The 17,218-nt window shown below is 40.6% G+C and overlaps 4 protein-coding genes across 4 annotated transcripts; all 4 read left to right on the top strand.

Annotated features, from left to right (window-relative positions):
- Nucleotides 1-262: 262 nt before the first annotated feature.
- On the top strand, nt 263-3,951 carry LOC117380411 (extracellular calcium-sensing receptor-like). The gene is made up of 6 exons (XM_033977215.1): nt 263-399; nt 473-752; nt 1,180-1,968; nt 2,042-2,269; nt 2,853-2,976; nt 3,053-3,951. Exons 1-6 carry the CDS (start codon nt 263-265, stop codon nt 3,949-3,951), a joined length of 2,457 nt encoding a protein of 818 aa, XP_033833106.1.
- Nucleotides 3,952-4,458: 507 nt separating this feature from the next.
- Nucleotides 4,459-7,938, top strand: LOC117380409 (extracellular calcium-sensing receptor-like). The gene is made up of 6 exons (XM_033977213.1): nt 4,459-4,667; nt 4,736-5,024; nt 5,311-6,129; nt 6,209-6,439; nt 6,766-6,889; nt 7,025-7,938. The coding sequence occupies exons 1-6, from the start codon at nt 4,459-4,461 to the stop codon at nt 7,936-7,938; spliced, it is 2,586 nt and encodes an 861-aa protein (XP_033833104.1).
- A 1,089-nt stretch (nt 7,939-9,027) lies between these two features.
- LOC117380413 (extracellular calcium-sensing receptor-like) lies at nt 9,028-11,901 on the top strand. The gene is made up of 6 exons (XM_033977217.2): nt 9,028-9,125; nt 9,248-9,545; nt 9,619-10,401; nt 10,461-10,688; nt 10,759-10,882; nt 10,991-11,901. Exons 2-6 carry the CDS (start codon nt 9,282-9,284, stop codon nt 11,899-11,901), a joined length of 2,310 nt encoding a protein of 769 aa, XP_033833108.1. The 5' UTR covers nt 9,028-9,125; nt 9,248-9,281.
- Nucleotides 11,902-13,133: 1,232 nt separating this feature from the next.
- LOC117380410 (extracellular calcium-sensing receptor-like) lies at nt 13,134-16,067 on the top strand. The gene is made up of 6 exons (XM_033977214.2): nt 13,134-13,279; nt 13,398-13,695; nt 13,761-14,543; nt 14,619-14,846; nt 14,917-15,040; nt 15,154-16,067. Exons 2-6 carry the CDS (start codon nt 13,432-13,434, stop codon nt 16,065-16,067), a joined length of 2,313 nt encoding a protein of 770 aa, XP_033833105.1. The 5' UTR covers nt 13,134-13,279; nt 13,398-13,431.
- The last annotated feature ends 1,151 nt before the right edge of the window (nt 16,068-17,218 follow it).

The following is a 17,218-nucleotide window of genomic DNA, read 5'->3' as shown; positions in this document are numbered from 1 at the left end:
TGAAACAGTAAATAAAAGTCAGTGCATGTCAGTTTAAAGACTTTTTAAGTTATTAAGGGATGTTGTCTTGTTCACCTGTAACCTCCAGAGAAATGTAAATGAACATCATCAGCGACTATAAAAGTCAGTTGCATCAGTGGATTTCTCAGTTTTCAGTGTGTGAAATGTTATAATGTTGGTAAACTTGTGCCAAGATTACATGTTATTGCTTTTGATTGTACTTCGAGTTCTTGAAGCTACTGAAGAACAAAATGACTGTCAGATGCTGGGGTCGCTCGAACATCCTCACTTCTATAAAGTCGGTGATATCTTGATTGGAGGTGCCTTCTCTCTGCACAGCCAAATCTCACGAACTACAACAACTTTTACCAGTGTTCCTGAGGCTTTGAGATGCACCAGGTAAAACATTAAATAAATTAACCTTAAGCTATGTTGATGTTATGTTAAATGATGAAAATGTTATTATTTTTAGGATAAAAACACGGGAACTGCGATTTGCCTATACAATGATTTTTGCCATAGAGGAGATAAACAAAAGTGGCGTTCTGCTGCCTAACATCTCCATTGGTTATAAAGTGCTTGACGGCTGTGGTTCAGCCCAACAGGCAGTCATGGCTCTTCTGAATGGACAGGAACGGGACACGGGACAAACATGTTCTGGTCAAAATAAGGTCCAAGCCATCATCGGAGCCTCCGAGTCTTCTTCTACAATTGTGATATCGCAGACAGCAGGGATATTCAATATACCTGTGGTAAATGTGTTGTTTTTATGGATAAAATGAGTGTAATTCTTTACTCTTGTGAGATATACTGTAATAAGTTCATGATCATCTAAAACAACCAGCAAAAACACCTATTATTATTATTATTATTATTATTATTATTATTATTATTATTATTATTATTATTATTATTATTAATGATTTTTTGTGGGGGAAAAGATGACAAAATTTATGTATTTAAAGATGAACATTCCATTTTATTAGCACAAGGAAATATTGAGATGTTGATGATGAATTGATGTGTTATGACATCACTGAATCAATAATTCATTTGTGGATTTGAAGTTAATCTATTATAAATGCACATTAACACAGAATCAATTAACATTCACATTAACATTATATTGAACAATTCATAAATGGATTGTAAATAAATTGTTTACTTGTGCTCTTTTAGATCAGCCACTTTGCCACCTGTGCCTGTCTGAGTAACAGAAAAGAGTACCCCACATTCTTCAGGACCATTCCCAGTGACTACTACCAGAGTCGGGCTCTTGCCAAACTAGTCAAGCACTTTGGCTGGACATGGGTTGGTGCAGTTAGAAGCAACAATGACTATGGTAACAATGGCATGGCAACATTTATCAGCGCAGCCGCCCAGGAAGGTGTCTGTATCGAGTATTCAGAAGCCATATGCAGAACTGACCCTGTGGAAAAGGTTGCCAGTGTGGTCAAAATTATCCAGCAAGGAACAGCAAAGGTTTTGGTTGCATTTCTTGCACAGGTTGAGATGAATCTTTTGTTGGAGGAAGCCCTAAAACAGAACATGACGAGGGTGCAGTGGGTGGGCAGTGAGTCCTGGATTACTGATCATTATCTGGCAACTTCAAGATATGCAGCCATCTTGACTGGTTCACTTGGTTTTAGTCTTCCAAGGGCTCGCATTCCGGGTTTGAGAGAATTCCTCTTACAGGTTAATCCAATGAAGGACCCTCAAAATAGTCTACTAAGGGAATTCTGGGAAGAGACATTTGGATGTAATTTTCAAGCCAGTATGTACAATCAGACCCAGTGCACTGGAAGAGAACAACTAAATGATATTGAGAGTCCTTTCACCGATGTATCAGAGCTACGGATATCACACAATGTCTACAAAGCTGTGTATGCAGTGGCTCATGCTTTTCACAGTATATTCAACTGCACTGACCAGGAATGCAGTTCAAATAATACAACTGAGACAAACCAAGTATGATCCACATACCATAATAATCATAATAAGTACCTGTTTATTCATATATTTATATGCTTTATGTTGTTAGGTTGTGGAGCAACTTCAGCAAGTACATTTCACTCTGAAGTCTGGTGACATGGTGCATTTTGATGAAAATGGAGACCCTTCTGCCACATATGAGCTTGTGAACTGGCAAAAAAGTGACAAGGGGGGAATTTCCTTTATTGCAGTTGGAAGCTATGATGCTTTACCTCCAGATGGGAGGCTCTTTAAAATGAATGGAAAGAAAATAACATGGGGTGCTCATTTCAAAGAGGTATCGCAAAAAATGTAGTATTCTAATACTATAGTATTCTAGTTCTGTAAAGTTTATTGACAGAACAATCAATATCGTATATCCGTATCTGATCAAAACCTAATAATCAAATAAATTTGGCATGTAAGTTACAAAGTTATAGAAAGACATTCAGTGTATTTGAGTTACAATATTGATCAAGTATAGTGGATATGAGTGCACTGATAGAGCACTTAAAGTCAGTGCAAGTACGTCAAATTTATTGGTAGAAGAAAATAGACAGCTCTGAGGCACTCTGACTTACAATAAAAGTTCTTTATTTAGGCAAAGTATACATTCCAAAGCATTTTGACCATGGTGACTTCTGCCCATTTGCAGGGGAAAACAAGTCGGCAAGTCAGAGTGCCTCGGATCTCTCTTTCCTTCTACCAATATATTTGACCTGCCTGACTCACTTTAAGTGGACTATAAGTACTCAGCCACTATACTGGATCCTCAAAGAGCACCTGCGTTACATTTTATTTGACCCAGTGATGCACTCACCCTTTATTTTATTTATTTATTTTGTGCTATAGGTCAAATATATTTTTGAAATTCTTTTCAGAGGCCCCAGTCTGTCTGCAGTCAGAGTTGTCCCCCTGGTTTCCGTCAGGCCCAGATCAAAGGTAAACCTCTCTGCTGCTTCTCCTGTATCAGATGTGCGGCCGGTGAGATCAGTCGTCAAAACAGTAAGTATTCCAAATGTTGTAATAATTATTTTTTAGAAATATGCAATCCAAAGTAACATCATGACTCTGTTTGCAGATACTGATTGCATGCTGTGTCCTCTTGAGTACTGGTCCAACAGGAATCACAGCCAGTGCGTGCCTAAGGTGACTGAGTTCCTGTCATATGAAGAGACCATGGGTGCCCTGCTTGCTGCTTTGTCCTTGTTTGGAGCCTCTTTAACCATAATGGTGATGTGTGTGTTTTTCTGGTTTCGTCACACCCCTCTTGTAAAAGCCAGCAATTCTGAGCTTAGCTTCCTTCTGCTGGTGTCTCTAACTCTATGCTTCCTTTGCTCTTTGACTTTCATCGGCCGTCCCTCTGAGTGGTCCTGTATGCTGCGTCATACCGCGTTCGGCATCACCTTTGCTTTGTGCATGTCTTGTATCTTGGCTAAGACTATAGCAGTTGTAGTGGCATTTAAAATGAGAAAACCCGCAAATACAGTTCCCCAGTGCTCTATTCCCATCCAGAGAACAAGCGTTTTTGTCTTTACATTTATACAAGTTGTGGCATGTGTGTTGTGGTTAAGCATAGCTCCACCTTTGCCACACAAAAATATAGTTTACGCAAAAGATAAAATTATTCTCGAGTGCCATTTGGGATCTGTTGTTGGATTTTGGGCAGTTTTGAGTTACATTGGTGTACTTGCGTTGATGTGTTTTATTTTGGCCTTCTTGGCTCGTAAACTTCCTGATAACTTTAATGAGGCCAAGTTCATCACCTTCAGCATGTTGATCTTCTGTGCGGTCTGGATCACTTTTATCCCAGCTTATGTCAGCACTCCAGGAAAGCTCACTGTCGCCGTGGAGATATTTGCTATTCTGGCCTCTAGTGTGGGTTTACTTTTCTGCATTTTCTTTCCAAAATGCTATGTATTAATCCTCAAACCGGAAAAAAACACCAAAAAGCACATGATGGGAAGAATAAATTATTAAATTATTTGAATAGGTTCAGAACAATTAAATATTATGAATACCCATCAATGGAAAATATACTTTATGTGTTATTATTTTGATTATGATAAAATTAACATTGTTCCTAAATATTCCAAATACTCCCAAATAAAACAAATAAAAATGTCACTTTTATTTCACTTATGCTGTTATGAATTTGTTGACTTAGGCCTATCTGTCTTAATTATCATAGCTAATCATTATCAAGCACATCATCTACCGTAAAGATTGCTGCATTAATGATTAAGTTATTTTACGACATAAAATAATATAACAAACAAAACAAAGATCACAGGGGACGCCTCACTGGCTTAAACCTTTTTTTATTTACCACTGATGAACTGCAATTGGTTGAAAGCATCACACCCAATACTCTCACACTGCACCTGCCCCGTTTGCCCTCCCGCCTGTGCCCGAACCAAAGATCATATAAAATGCCACAAGTGCAGAGGTGACTTCTTAGCCCCTACAGGGTTAGTGCGAGGAGCCATGCTACTGAACGCAGACGTGCTTCTTCTGACCCTTTTATCTGTCAGAGCAAGTCAGCCGCACTGTAAAACATACGCTACTAAAGAGATGTCCCAGTTTAATAAGGAGGGGGACATCAACATTGGAGGGATATTCTCCTTCCACCAGAACCCCGTCAGTGTCTTTCCAAGCACTTTCCAAGTCAACCCGGGGACAATTCAGTGCAGTGGGTAAGACATCTGTAACATAATGATCGTTTTGGCTTGTACGTGTAATTAAATGTGTCTCCATTTTCTAGGCTGGATCCTGGTGAACTTCAATATGCATACACCATGATGTTTGCCATAGAGGAGATTAACAATAGCACAGAGCTTTTGCCTGATGTGACACTGGGATATAGGATCTTTGACTCGTGCCCTAGCATCCCCCTGTCTATACGCGCTTCACTAAATCTAATGAATCGTTATGAGAGCGGGGAAGGTGAGAGCTGCGAGAGGCTCTCCATGGTGCATGCAGTCATAGGGGAGACCACCTCTACTTCCACTATTGGCATTGCACGTACCATGGGACCCTTCCATATACCTGTAGTGAGTATGAGACACACAGGAAGGGTAGACGCTTTTGCATTAAATCTGTTCATGTCAAATGTATATGTTGAAGGCAGAGCAACTGGGTAGAGACTAGTATTACTCTGAATGTTGGAGATTTTTAACCATATGCTCACTCTCATGGAATATTGTGTCTATTACTGATGATTCAAGCCAAGCGTTCTCATATTATTTGTGTCATAATGCAGAAATATTATGCTGAAAGATGGATCGTTTTGCCCGTGCACATCTATAGCTTGTCTTGTTCTTTTCTCAACTCTTCCAGATCAGCCATTCTGCCACTTGTGCCTGTCTTAGCAACAGGAGAGACTACCCCTCCTTCTTCAGAACAATACCCAGTGATTTATACCAAAGCAAAGCACTGGCTAAATTGGTCAAACATCTGGGCTGGACATGGGTGGGTGCTATCCGGACCAGAAGTGACTATGGAAATGGAGGGATGGCCACGTTCATGGAAGCCGCTGCAAAAGAAGGAGTCTGTGTCGAGTATTCTGTGGCAATTTACAGAACAGATCCTAAAAAGTGGTTCCTGGAGGTTGTGGACATTATCAAAACATCCACTTCTAAAGTCATAGTGGCGTTTGCAGACGGAACAGACTTGGATATTCTCATAAAAGAACTGTATGCTCAAAATGTGACAGGGCTGCAGTGGGTGGGCAGTGAGGGGTGGATCACGTATCGCTACATTGCTTCTGCTGTCAATTATGCTGTTGTGCAAGGGGCCGTTGGTTTTGCTGCTCTGAATGCACATATCCCCGGGCTGCAAGAGTTTCTAGCGAACAGCAGGCCCTCCACTCAGCTGGGAGATCAGGGCCTAGTGGAATTATGGGAGTCAGTCTTCAAATGCACTCCAAATCCAACACAAGAAACTATATCTTTACTGCCTGCATGCAACGGCAGTGAGGCCTTGTGGGATACAGACTCTCGCTTCACTGATGTATCAGATGCCAGTTTGTTGAATAATGTATACAAGGCCACATATGCTATAGCCTATGCACTAGATATGCTCTTTACATGTCAAAAAGGACTGGGGCCATTTGAGAATAACTCATGTGCTGAAAAGGGGAATGTTAAACCATGGCAGGTAGTGTACAGATCAAAATGTCTGTGCATATTAGATCATTTTAGACATATAATAAAATTGAAATATTACCTCTCCACAGGTATTGCATTACCTAACACAAGTGAATTTTTCCACAAAAATGGGTGAGAATGTGTTTTTCGATGCAGTGGGCGATCCCGTGGCTCGCTATGCCCTTGTAAACTGGCAAATGGATGCCACAGGTTATATCCTGTTTAAGACCATTGGATACTATGACGCCTCTCAACCTGAAGGTCAACAGTTTGACATGAAGAGTGGTGAAAAAGCAATATGGGCAGACAACAGTCCAGAGGTACACTAAGTGAAGCTGAAATGCACTAGCATATTCCATTTCACCATCAACCACGCAGTCACAGTAATAAACCCTTTTCAAAAACATAATATTATAGAAACAACATCTTGTCTTTATGAACTAATTTAATAATGGAATCATTATAAAAGCTCTGTCCATTCATCAAATGCACAAAGACAGTTCCTTGTGCTATGTGTTAATATTTACTTAACTTAAATCCAGATATCCCCTTAGTATTACAAATACAGTAATTCACATGGACTCACATTTGTATTGTATTTTAATGTGTAAAATGTAACCATGTTCCTGCCTGTGTGTCCCTGCAGGTGCCCAGATCTGTGTGCAGTGAGAGCTGTCTGCCAGGGACGCGCCGGGCTTTCGTCAAAGGGAAGCCTGTGTGTTGTTTCGACTGCATTACTTGTGCTGACGGAGAGTACAGCAACAGCACAAGTGAGATCCCTGCAGGACTACTCCCCTTCACACTGGCCCTCATTCTGTTATTCATGGGCAAAATCACCACGCCTACATTCACACACTTTCTTAAGGAGTGGATGTGCCACAGCCTAAAAGTCTTTATCCTTTCAGATGCTGTGAAATGCCACAAATGTCCTCCAGAGTACAAGTCCAATGCAAAGAGGACTAAGTGTGATCCGAAAGCAATAGAGTATCTCACCTACAGGGAACTCATGGGCATAATTCTTGTCTCTTTTTCGGTCTTCGGCGCTTGCTTGGCCTTAACTATAGCACTGATATTTTTCCATTACAGACAGACTCCAATAGTGAGAGCCAACAATTCAGAAATGAGCTTCCTGTTGCTCTTCTCTCTGAGCCTGTGTTTCCTGTGCTCTCTCACCTTCATCGGCCGTCCCTCTGAGTGGTCCTGCATGCTGCGCCACACTGCGTTCGGCATCACCTTTGTCCTCTGTATCTCTTGTGTTCTGGGGAAGACTATAGTGGTGCTGATGGCCTTCAGAGCCACACTTCCAGGAAGTAATGTCATGAAATGGTTCGGGCCTGTTCAGCAGAGACTCAGTGTGCTGGCTTTCACACTAGTACAAGTTGTAATCTGTATCTTATGGTTAACAATAAACCCCCCCTTCCCTTTTAAAAATATGAGCCACTATAAAGAAAAGATCATACTTGAGTGTGCACTTGGATCAGCCATTGGTTTCTGGGCAGTTCTTGGATACATAGGTCTGTTAGCTTTGTTGTGTTTTGTGTTGGCCTTTTTGGCTCGTAAACTTCCTGATAACTTTAATGAAGCCAAGTTCATCACCTTCAGCATGTTGATCTTCTGTGCAGTCTGGATCACTTTTATCCCGGCTTATGTCAGCTCTCCAGGAAAGTTCACTGTCGCTGTGGAGATATTTGCTATTCTGGCCTCTAGTTATGGTATGCTATTTTGTATATTTTTGCCCAAATGCTTCATCATATTATTCAAACCTGAACACAATACAAGGAAACATCTGATGGGTAAAGCCTCACACAAGGCACTGTGAACAGGCCTATTTCACACTGTAAAATACAAGATAAACGAATTGTTGTTGTTTTTTTTTTTGTTTTTTTTTAATGGCATAGCATCCTTTAAAGCATATAAAATAAATATATATAAATAACACATACAAAAAGTTAATAGTTTTGAGTTGCTTATTTCATCCATATGACAAGTATAAGGGTCACTTAAATAAAAAAGCATTTCGACATTAAAGTCGTAATTTTACGAGAATAAAGTCGAAGTCAGAAAAAGTCGTAATATTACGAGAAAAAAGTCGTAATATTACAAGAATAAAGTCGTAATATTATGAGAATATAAGCTGCTGTGCATGAATGAGTGACCAATCCGTTATGCGTTATGGAGAATTTGGAGCATTTTGTTCAGATAAACTTTCAACTGGGGTTTACGCACAATAAAACCATCACCACACTATCATCAGTATAAGTACTTTGAAGGGACACTACCAGCATTTGAGTTTGTTTAGTCGGAGGAACCAGACAGATTTGGAAGAAATTGCTATATCTGAACAAAATGCTCCAAATTCTTCATAACGCACTAGTCACTCATTCACACACAGCAGCCTATATTCTCATAAAAATATGACTTTATTCTCGTAATATTACAACTTTTTTCTCGTAAAATTAAGACTTTAACGTCAAAATGCTACAACTTTATTCTCGTAGCGCCTGCATAAATTATTTTTATTTAAGTGACCCTTATACTCCGTCGTACATCCATGAACTAAATACTTGAGCACTAGGTATTATTCTTACATTACTGAAATATTTCTAAACAGATACACTTACAATCAGTTGGAAAAAGTTAGATTTTGCCACAAGAGGAAAAATAACTCCTTCTTGGGGGATTACAAAACGCGTAATGTGATGTGATGTTGTTGACATAACAGTGATATAAAAACAAGTGCAGGGAGCAGCTTCCAGTGAGACACCCACAGGTCACATCAATAATGGTCACAGGGAACAGAGCAATTCATGCTTTGGTAGTTCTTTTAATTAAAGTGTCTATGTTACATACAGAAAATAATGTTTGTTTTAAAAGAGGGGATCAAGCAAACTTCCATTTCTTAAAAGATGGTGAATTTTTGTTAGGTGGAATTTTCTCTTTCCATGAAACCTGGATCGTCAGGGAGTATAATTACACAGAAAAACCCAAGCCACGGGAGTGCATCGGGTACGTATTTTACACCACACAACATGTTATTAATCTGTAATTGCACAATGATATTAGGGCTCAGATCTTGTCATGAATGTACATTGCTGAATTAACTAAGCACTAACCATCTCCACTTTTAGCGTGAGCTTCAGAGATTTCCAGTTTGCCCAGGCTATGCGCTTTGCTATAACAGAGATAAACAACAGGTCAGACCTGCTGCCAGGCATTTCACTGGGCTATAAGTTGTACGATTCTTGTGGGTCCATTCTTCATGGAGTCAGAGGAGCGCTTTCTCTGGCTAATGGAAATGAAGAAGTACTTGTTTCCTCTGAAACTCCATGCACCAGGTCAGCCCAAGTGCAGGCCATTTTAGGAGAGACTTCATCTTCTGCCTGCGTGGCTATAGCTCCGGTCCTTGGCCCCTTTCATTTGCCACTGGTAACGCTTAAGCATGTACTGGTTCGATTCCAAATGTAGAAATGTTCATTATGTTTGTTTTAAACTATTCCAGATCAGCCACTTTGCCACTTGTGCATGTCTGAGTGACAAAGTGAAATACCCCTCCTTCTTCAGGACTATACCCAGTGACCTGTACCAGAGCAGAGCGCTGGCCCAGCTGGTCAAGCACTTTGGTTGGACATGGGTGGGAGCCATCAGAACAAATGATGACTATGGCAATAACGGCATGGCCACTTTCGCTGAAACTGCCCAAAAGCTCGGTATCTGTCTGGAATACTCTGTGTCCTTTTTCAGAGCTGACCCACCTGAAAAAATACTAAATATAATCAAAAGAATAAGACAGTCTGTTTCCAAAGTAATAGTCACCTTTCTCACACCAAATGAGGTTGTTGTACTGATAACAGCCTTATCTGAACATAATGTGACTGGTTACCAGTGGGTGGGCACAGAGGCCTGGATCTTTGATTCTAAAATTATGGCTATGGACAAAAAACACATTCTAGATGGGGCCATAGGATTGTCCATCCCAAAGGCTTATGTCAGTGGCATGGAGGAGTTCATGATGGATGTGAGATCACTCAACACCTCTGGTAATCAGTTATTTACTGAGTTCTGGGAAGAACTGTTTAACTGTGAGTTCAATGCAGAGACTTATCACAAAAGATGTACAGGAACTGAAGACCTGAGTCAAGTGGACAACAGCTTCACTGACATGTCCCTGATGCCAATCTTTAACAACGTCTACAAGGGAGTATATGCAGTGGCCTATGCCCTGCATAAAATCCTCAAATGTAACAAAACCTGTCAAACAGATGTGAACTTAGATCCTCATATGGTGAGTAAATACATGTGACAAATATTATTCGTATTATAATAACTGTCTTTTATTATTAGATACTGCAACATTTGAAAAACATTCATTTCCAAACAAAAGAAGGAGAAGAGGTGTATTTCAACGAGAATGGTGATCCTACTGCTAAATATGAAATCATAAACTGGCAGCCCACTGCCCAGGGCACAGTGGACTTTGTCACAGTGGGCCTTTATGATGCTTCTCTTCCTGCAGACAGACAACTGACACTACAAAATGTGTCTATATATTGGGCCCAGAATTCAAAGCAGGTGAGTAATTTAAAGTGGTCACAGCATGAAGTAGAGTTGTTCAAATAACTGTTCTGTCTTCGTGGTCCAGGTGCCAATATCAGTTTGCAGCAGAGCATGTTCACCTGGCACACGTAAGGTTCTCCAGAAAGGAAAGCCAGTGTGCTGTTACGACTGTGTGCTCTGTGCAGAAGGAGAAATAAGCAACAGCACAGGTCCTGCAGGTTTTGCTTTTGCAAACACTTTGTCACATTTAACACCACTTCACTAATTCCTTACACTGTGTCTGAAAGATTTAAACACATTCATTTGTCCATTTACAGATTCCACCACTTGTGTCCAATGTCCTCCAGATTTTTGGTCCAATGTCCAAAGAGACACATGTGTGAGGAAGGAAACAGAGTTTCTATCTTATGAAGAAATCATGGGAGCCCTGCTCACAGCGGCATCTTTATTTGGGACTTGTATGACTTGTGTTGTGGCCTGTATTTTCTTCAGATACAGAAAAACTCCAATAGTGAGAGCCAATAACTCTGAGCTGAGCTTCCTGTTGCTCTTCTCTCTGAGCCTGTGTTTCCTGTGCTCTCTCACCTTCATCGGCCGTCCCTCTGAGTGGTCCTGCATGCTGCGCCACACTGCGTTCGGCATCACCTTTGTCCTCTGTATCTCTTGTGTTCTGGGGAAGACTATAGTGGTGTTGATGGCCTTCAGAGCCACACTTCCAGGAAGTAATGTCATGAAATGGTTTGGGCCTCTTCAGCAGAAACTCAGTGTCGTAGGTTTTACTCTGATACAGGTGCTGATCTGTGTCCTCTGGTTAACAATATCACCTCCATTTCCGTTCAAAAATGTGAAACAATTCACTCACAAAATTATTATAGAGTGTGCCATGGGTTCAGATATTGGTTTCTGGGCAGTTCTTGGGTACATAGGTCTGTTAGCTTTGTTGTGTTTTGTGTTGGCATTCTTTGCTCGTAAACTTCCTGATAACCTTAATGAAGCCAAGTTCATCACCTTCAGCATGTTGATCTTCTGTACGGTCTGGATCACTTTTATCCCAGCTTATGTCAGCTCTCCAGGAAAGTTTAGTGTGGCAGTGGAGATATTTGCAATACTTGCCTCAAGTTTTGGTCTACTGTTTTGTATTTTTATTCCCAAGTGTTACATAATTTTATTAAAACCAGAGAAGAACACTAAAAAGAACATTATGGGCAAGGGAGATAATAAAATATAATGGCTACATTTAGTAAACAACTTTTTACATGTTAGGTTTTCTCAAGTTAAGCCTCTTTTTCATGGACATGGCACACTTGGGGCGGTCTTGCTTGTTGGAACTACCTCCAGCCAAGTTGTGTTTCCATGTTCTGAATAAGGCTCTGGTTCCACGGACAGGGCACTACTACATGATACACTGACGTCACCCAAACATAACTAATGTTTACTCAATAAATAAAATTTAAATTGTACCTGAATTACACTTTACAGTCATACAGCCAATTTCTGCGCTTCACAAAGAAAGGTTTTAGTAATGCCAAGTTTGAGGTGCTTGTGAGACCGTGGTCAAAGCTACAGTAAACAAATAACTACTTCTGATTTGTCGTCTGCTTTTCTTGCATTTATCCCACTTCTCTGTACCTCCATGCTGTGTTTTACGTCTCTTTGTGTAATGCAGTGGGTTTGGCTGATGTTAAATGCATTTTGCACTGGAAGTATAATATCATCTGAAACAAATATCAACAACTACAACAGTTTGTCTCAGATAACTATTCATCTTATTCTGGAAGTTACCGTGGGTGCTGCCATTGTCATTTCTGTTGTATGGGGCTGCCGATGTTGACGGCAAATTAGTTTTAAATGGACTACAAAGCCATTTTAAAGCTTCCTGGGGAATTGGTGCATTGCTGTCTTGTTATTGCGCATAAACGTTGAACATTTAACATAAATCAACCTACTTTATATAATATTTTAGCAGTGAAACTTTTCTCAAATTCTCCATTTAAAGGAAGGTGATTTCCACTTAACCGGAAGTTTCACCTCAAATAAAGCGCAGTTTAGTTGCATTTATGGAAAAAGAGGGTGGGGCAGAATAAGGTCAATAGTCATTCAACACTGCTTTCAAATGATCATAACCCTGTAGTTTTAATAAACCCTCTGCTAGCAATTGCAGGATGTGACATGATTTGAATGTGTATTTTAAATATTAAAAATGTCCACAGTTTAATGTGACTCTGAAATGATTTGTCTATACACATTTTGAATAATGCAAAGTTAGTCATCTCACTTTGATGCCCCACAGGGATTCTGTCTGCAGGGAAATGAATAACTATAAGTGCATTCCACACACAGGCCTAATGTGTGGTCATGTTGGATTTAAACAGTATGACGACTACACACAGGTGGCCAGAGCAAGGTTTGGCTTTACTTCAGCTGCTGCTGGTGGCATCATTTTCACACGGCCGTGAGCCAGTCTGTCAGCAGATTGGGGAAGTCAGAGAACCTCATATATCCAAGGATGGAGATGTTACATTGGGAGCAATCCTATCTTTTCACAGCAGCTGGATAAACACACTACACAGTTACACACAAAAACCTAATCCACTGCAATGTACAAGGTAAGCCATACTGTAAGAAAATGTTCTTTTGGGGGATTCAACATTTGGGGTGTACACATTTTCTACAGTTAAACCTTATCCATTTTAACCCATTGTTTTTGCTGTTTTGTGACTTTAGTTTGAACTTTAGAGATTTTCAGTTTGCCCAGGCTATGCTGTTTGCTATTGAGGAAATTAACAACAGCTTGAACATTCTGCCAGGCCTTTCTCTGGGCTACAAGATGTATGATGCCTGTGGCTCTGTTGCTGAAGCAGTGAGAGGAGCACTAGCTTTGGCTAATGGAAATGAAGAAATACTTGTGTTCTCTGAAACTCCATGCACCAGATCAGGCCAAGTGCAGGCAATTTTAGGAGAGACTTCATCTTCTCCTTGCATGGCCATAGCTACAGTCCTTGGCCCCTTTCATTTGCCACTGGTAACGCTTAAGCATGTACTGGTTAGATTCCATATGTAGAAATGTTCATTATGTTTGTATTCCAGATCAGCCACTTTGCCACTTGTGCATGTCTGAGTGACAAAGTGAAATACCCCTCCTTCTTCAGGACTATACCCAGTGACCTGTACCAGAGCAGAGCGCTGGCCCAGCTGGTCAGGCACTTCGGTTGGACATGGGTTGGAGTCATCAGAACAAACGATGACTATGGCAATTACGGCATGGCCACTTTTGCTGAAACTGCAAAACAGCTTGGTATCTGTCTAGAATACTCCGTGTCCTTTTTCAGAACTGACCCGCCAGAAAAAATACTAAATATAATCAACATAATTAAACATTCAAGTTCCAAAGTTATTGTGGCTTTTATGTCACACATGGATATGGATGTAATTATACACAAGCTGTCAGATCACAATGTGAGCGGTTACCAGTGGGTGGGCAGTGAGGGTTGGATTTTTGATGCTCAAACTGCTGCAGCAGACAAGTACCACATTCTGAATGGGGCCATAGGATTGTCCATCCCAAAGGCTTATGTCAGTGGCATGGAGGAGTTCATGATGGATGTGAGATCACTCAACACCTCTGGTAATCAGTTATTTACTGAGTTCTGGGAAGAACTGTTCAACTGTGAATTCAATGCAGAGACTTATCACAAAAGATGTACAGGAACTGAAGACCTGAGTCAAGTGGACAACAGCTTCACTGACATGTCCCTGATGCCAATCTTTAACAACGTCTACAAGGGAGTATATGCAGTGGCCTATGCCCTGCATAAAATCCTCAAATGTAACAAAACCTGTCAGACAGATGTGAACTTAGATCCTCATATGGTGAGTAAATACATGTGACAAATATTATTCGTATTAGACACTCAAAGTACTTCAATAACTGTCTTTCATTATTAGATACTGCAACAATTGAAAAACATTCATTTCCAAACAAAAGAAGGAGAAGGGGTGTATTTCAACGAGAACGGTGATCCTACTGCTAAATATGAAATCATAAACTGGCAGCCCACTGCCCAGGGCACAGTGGACTTTGTCACAGTGGGCCTTTATGATGCTTCTCTTCCTGCAGACAGACAACTGACACTACAAAATGTGTCTATATATTGGGCCCAGAATTCAAAGCAGGTAAGTAATTTAAAGTGGTCACAGCATGAAGTAGAGTTGTTCAAATAACTGTTCTGTCTTCGTGGTCCAGGTGCCAATATCAGTTTGCAGCAGAGCATGTTCACCTGGAACACGTAAGGTTCTCCAGAAAGGAAAGCCAGTGTGCTGTTACGACTGTGTGCTCTGTGCAGAAGGAGAAATAAGTAACAGCACAGGTCCTGCAGGTTTTGCTTTTGCAAACACTTTGTCGCATTTAACACCACTTCACTAAGTCCTTACACTGTGTCTGAAAGCACTGATTTAAACACATTAATTTGTCCATTTACAGATTCCACCACTTGTGTCCAATGTCCTCCAGATTTTTGGTCCAATGCCCAAAGAGACACATGTGTGAGGAAGGAAACAGAGTTTCTATCTTATGAAGAAATTATGGGAGCTCTGCTCACAGCGGCATCTTTATTTGGGACTTGTATGACTTGTGTTGTGGCCTGTATTTTCTTCAAATACAGAAAAACTCCAATAGTGAGAGCCAATAACTCTGAGCTGAGCTTCCTGTTGCTCTTCTCTCTGAGCCTGTGTTTCCTGTGCTCTCTCACCTTCATCGGCCGTCCCTCTGAGTGGTCCTGCATGCTGCGCCACACTGCGTTCGGCATCACCTTTGTCCTCTGTATCTCTTGTGTTCTGGGGAAGACTATAGTGGTGCTGATGGCCTTCAGAGCCACACTTCCAGGAAGTAATGTCATGAAATGGTTTGGGCCTCTTCAGCAGAAACTCAGTGTCGTAGGTTTTACTCTGATACAGGTGCTGATCTGTGTCCTCTGGTTAACAATGTCACCTCCATTTCCGTTCAAAAACTTCAAAGAGTTCAAATCCAAAATTATTGTTGAGTGTTCTCTGGGGTCATCATTTGGTTTCTGGGCAGTTCTTGGATACATAGGTCTGTTAGCTTTGTTGTGTTTTGTGTTGGCGTTCTTTGCTCGTAAACTTCCTGATAACCTTAATGAAGCCAAGTTCATCACCTTCAGCATGTTGATCTTCTGTGCAGTCTGGATCACTTTTATCCCAGCTTACGTCAGCTCTCCAGGAAAGTTTAGTGTGGCAGTGGAGATATTTGCAATACTTGCCTCTAGTTTTGGTCTACTGTTTTGTATTTTTATCCCAAAATGTTACATACTTTTAATGAAACCTGAAACCAATACAAAAATGAATATTATTAGAAATAAGGAACTCCGCAGATTTTAGGTTTAATTTTACTTATTTAAATTCTTCATCCAAAATCACAGGTCTGTATATTGCATTTTCTCTTGGATGGCAGCTTTATTTGAGACACGTTATGCTAGATGAGTTTGTTGTGATAAAGGTAAGTTGAGTTACAGCACATTTAGGGAGCGCACCAATAAAACGTGACAAGTGTGAACGTGCACAGGGCGCACAAGAGAGTGTTGAATTATGTTATTGAATAAAAAGACTAGCTGTGCACTATCCTACTGTGTTGGTGTATTTTAGCAAGGGAAACAGCAAGAAAATACATAAAAATAAATCTAACTGTAACCTGCCATACCCACAGCCTCAAGAGACAGGTGACAACAATATATTAGGATTACACGACCAAACTGTGTAGATCAGATGCAGGATTAGTCTTGCCTTGCTTTAGTCGTGTTGCAACTCTGCGCAGCAACACTGTGGTCCAAACTGGGAATGTTAACCACTTATTCACCAGGCCAGCAAAAAAGAACTTGAAGTTTTGACCCAAGAGGATGTCAAATGACTAATTTCTTACATCTCCATCAGACTGCACCCATCCAACCAAAACTCCTGTGTCGGACCATTGAAGTTGTGGTGTGACACTCACACGAGAACCACGTGTTCACGCAATAACTATTTACTTATTAAGGGAAAAAGCTTGCAGTCGGCTCTGGTGGCAATACAGAATACTTGTAGCCATCGGACTGGAGCTGCACCATGTGCAGTCTGAGCTCAGGGTTAATCTGTATCAATTTTGTGGTTTATAATAAACACAATGTTAAATCATGTTTTATATATCTCTTTCTTAATTAAATACCATAAATCTTAATGTCTTCTGTAACTTCCTGCGGTCAAGGCGACATCATGCAAATCTGATTTTCCTGATCACACATTATGTTCATTTCACCAAAACTATTTTCTTAGCTTCCTAATTGCGGATATAACAACTTTTTTCTTTACCAAACTAGCTCCTTGCCATTTCTACTTGCAGGGGATGCAACATCTAAATGAAGTAAAACGAACAAAGACCTAGAATGTAGATGTAGCTGTGCATGGCTCATAAAGTTAAGGTTAAAGTATACTTTACTAATCCGCGGTGACTGAAGTTCATTCACTGCATTTGACCCATCCTTGAATACCGCTTGGGC

Source organism: Periophthalmus magnuspinnatus, chromosome 13, assembly GCF_009829125.3.
Source record: "Periophthalmus magnuspinnatus isolate fPerMag1 chromosome 13, fPerMag1.2.pri, whole genome shotgun sequence".
Classification (NCBI taxonomy): Eukaryota; Metazoa; Chordata; class Actinopteri; order Gobiiformes; family Gobiidae; genus Periophthalmus; species Periophthalmus magnuspinnatus.
The sequence above is the reverse complement of the archived record's forward strand: the minus strand, read 5'-3'. Positions and strand labels throughout refer to the sequence as shown.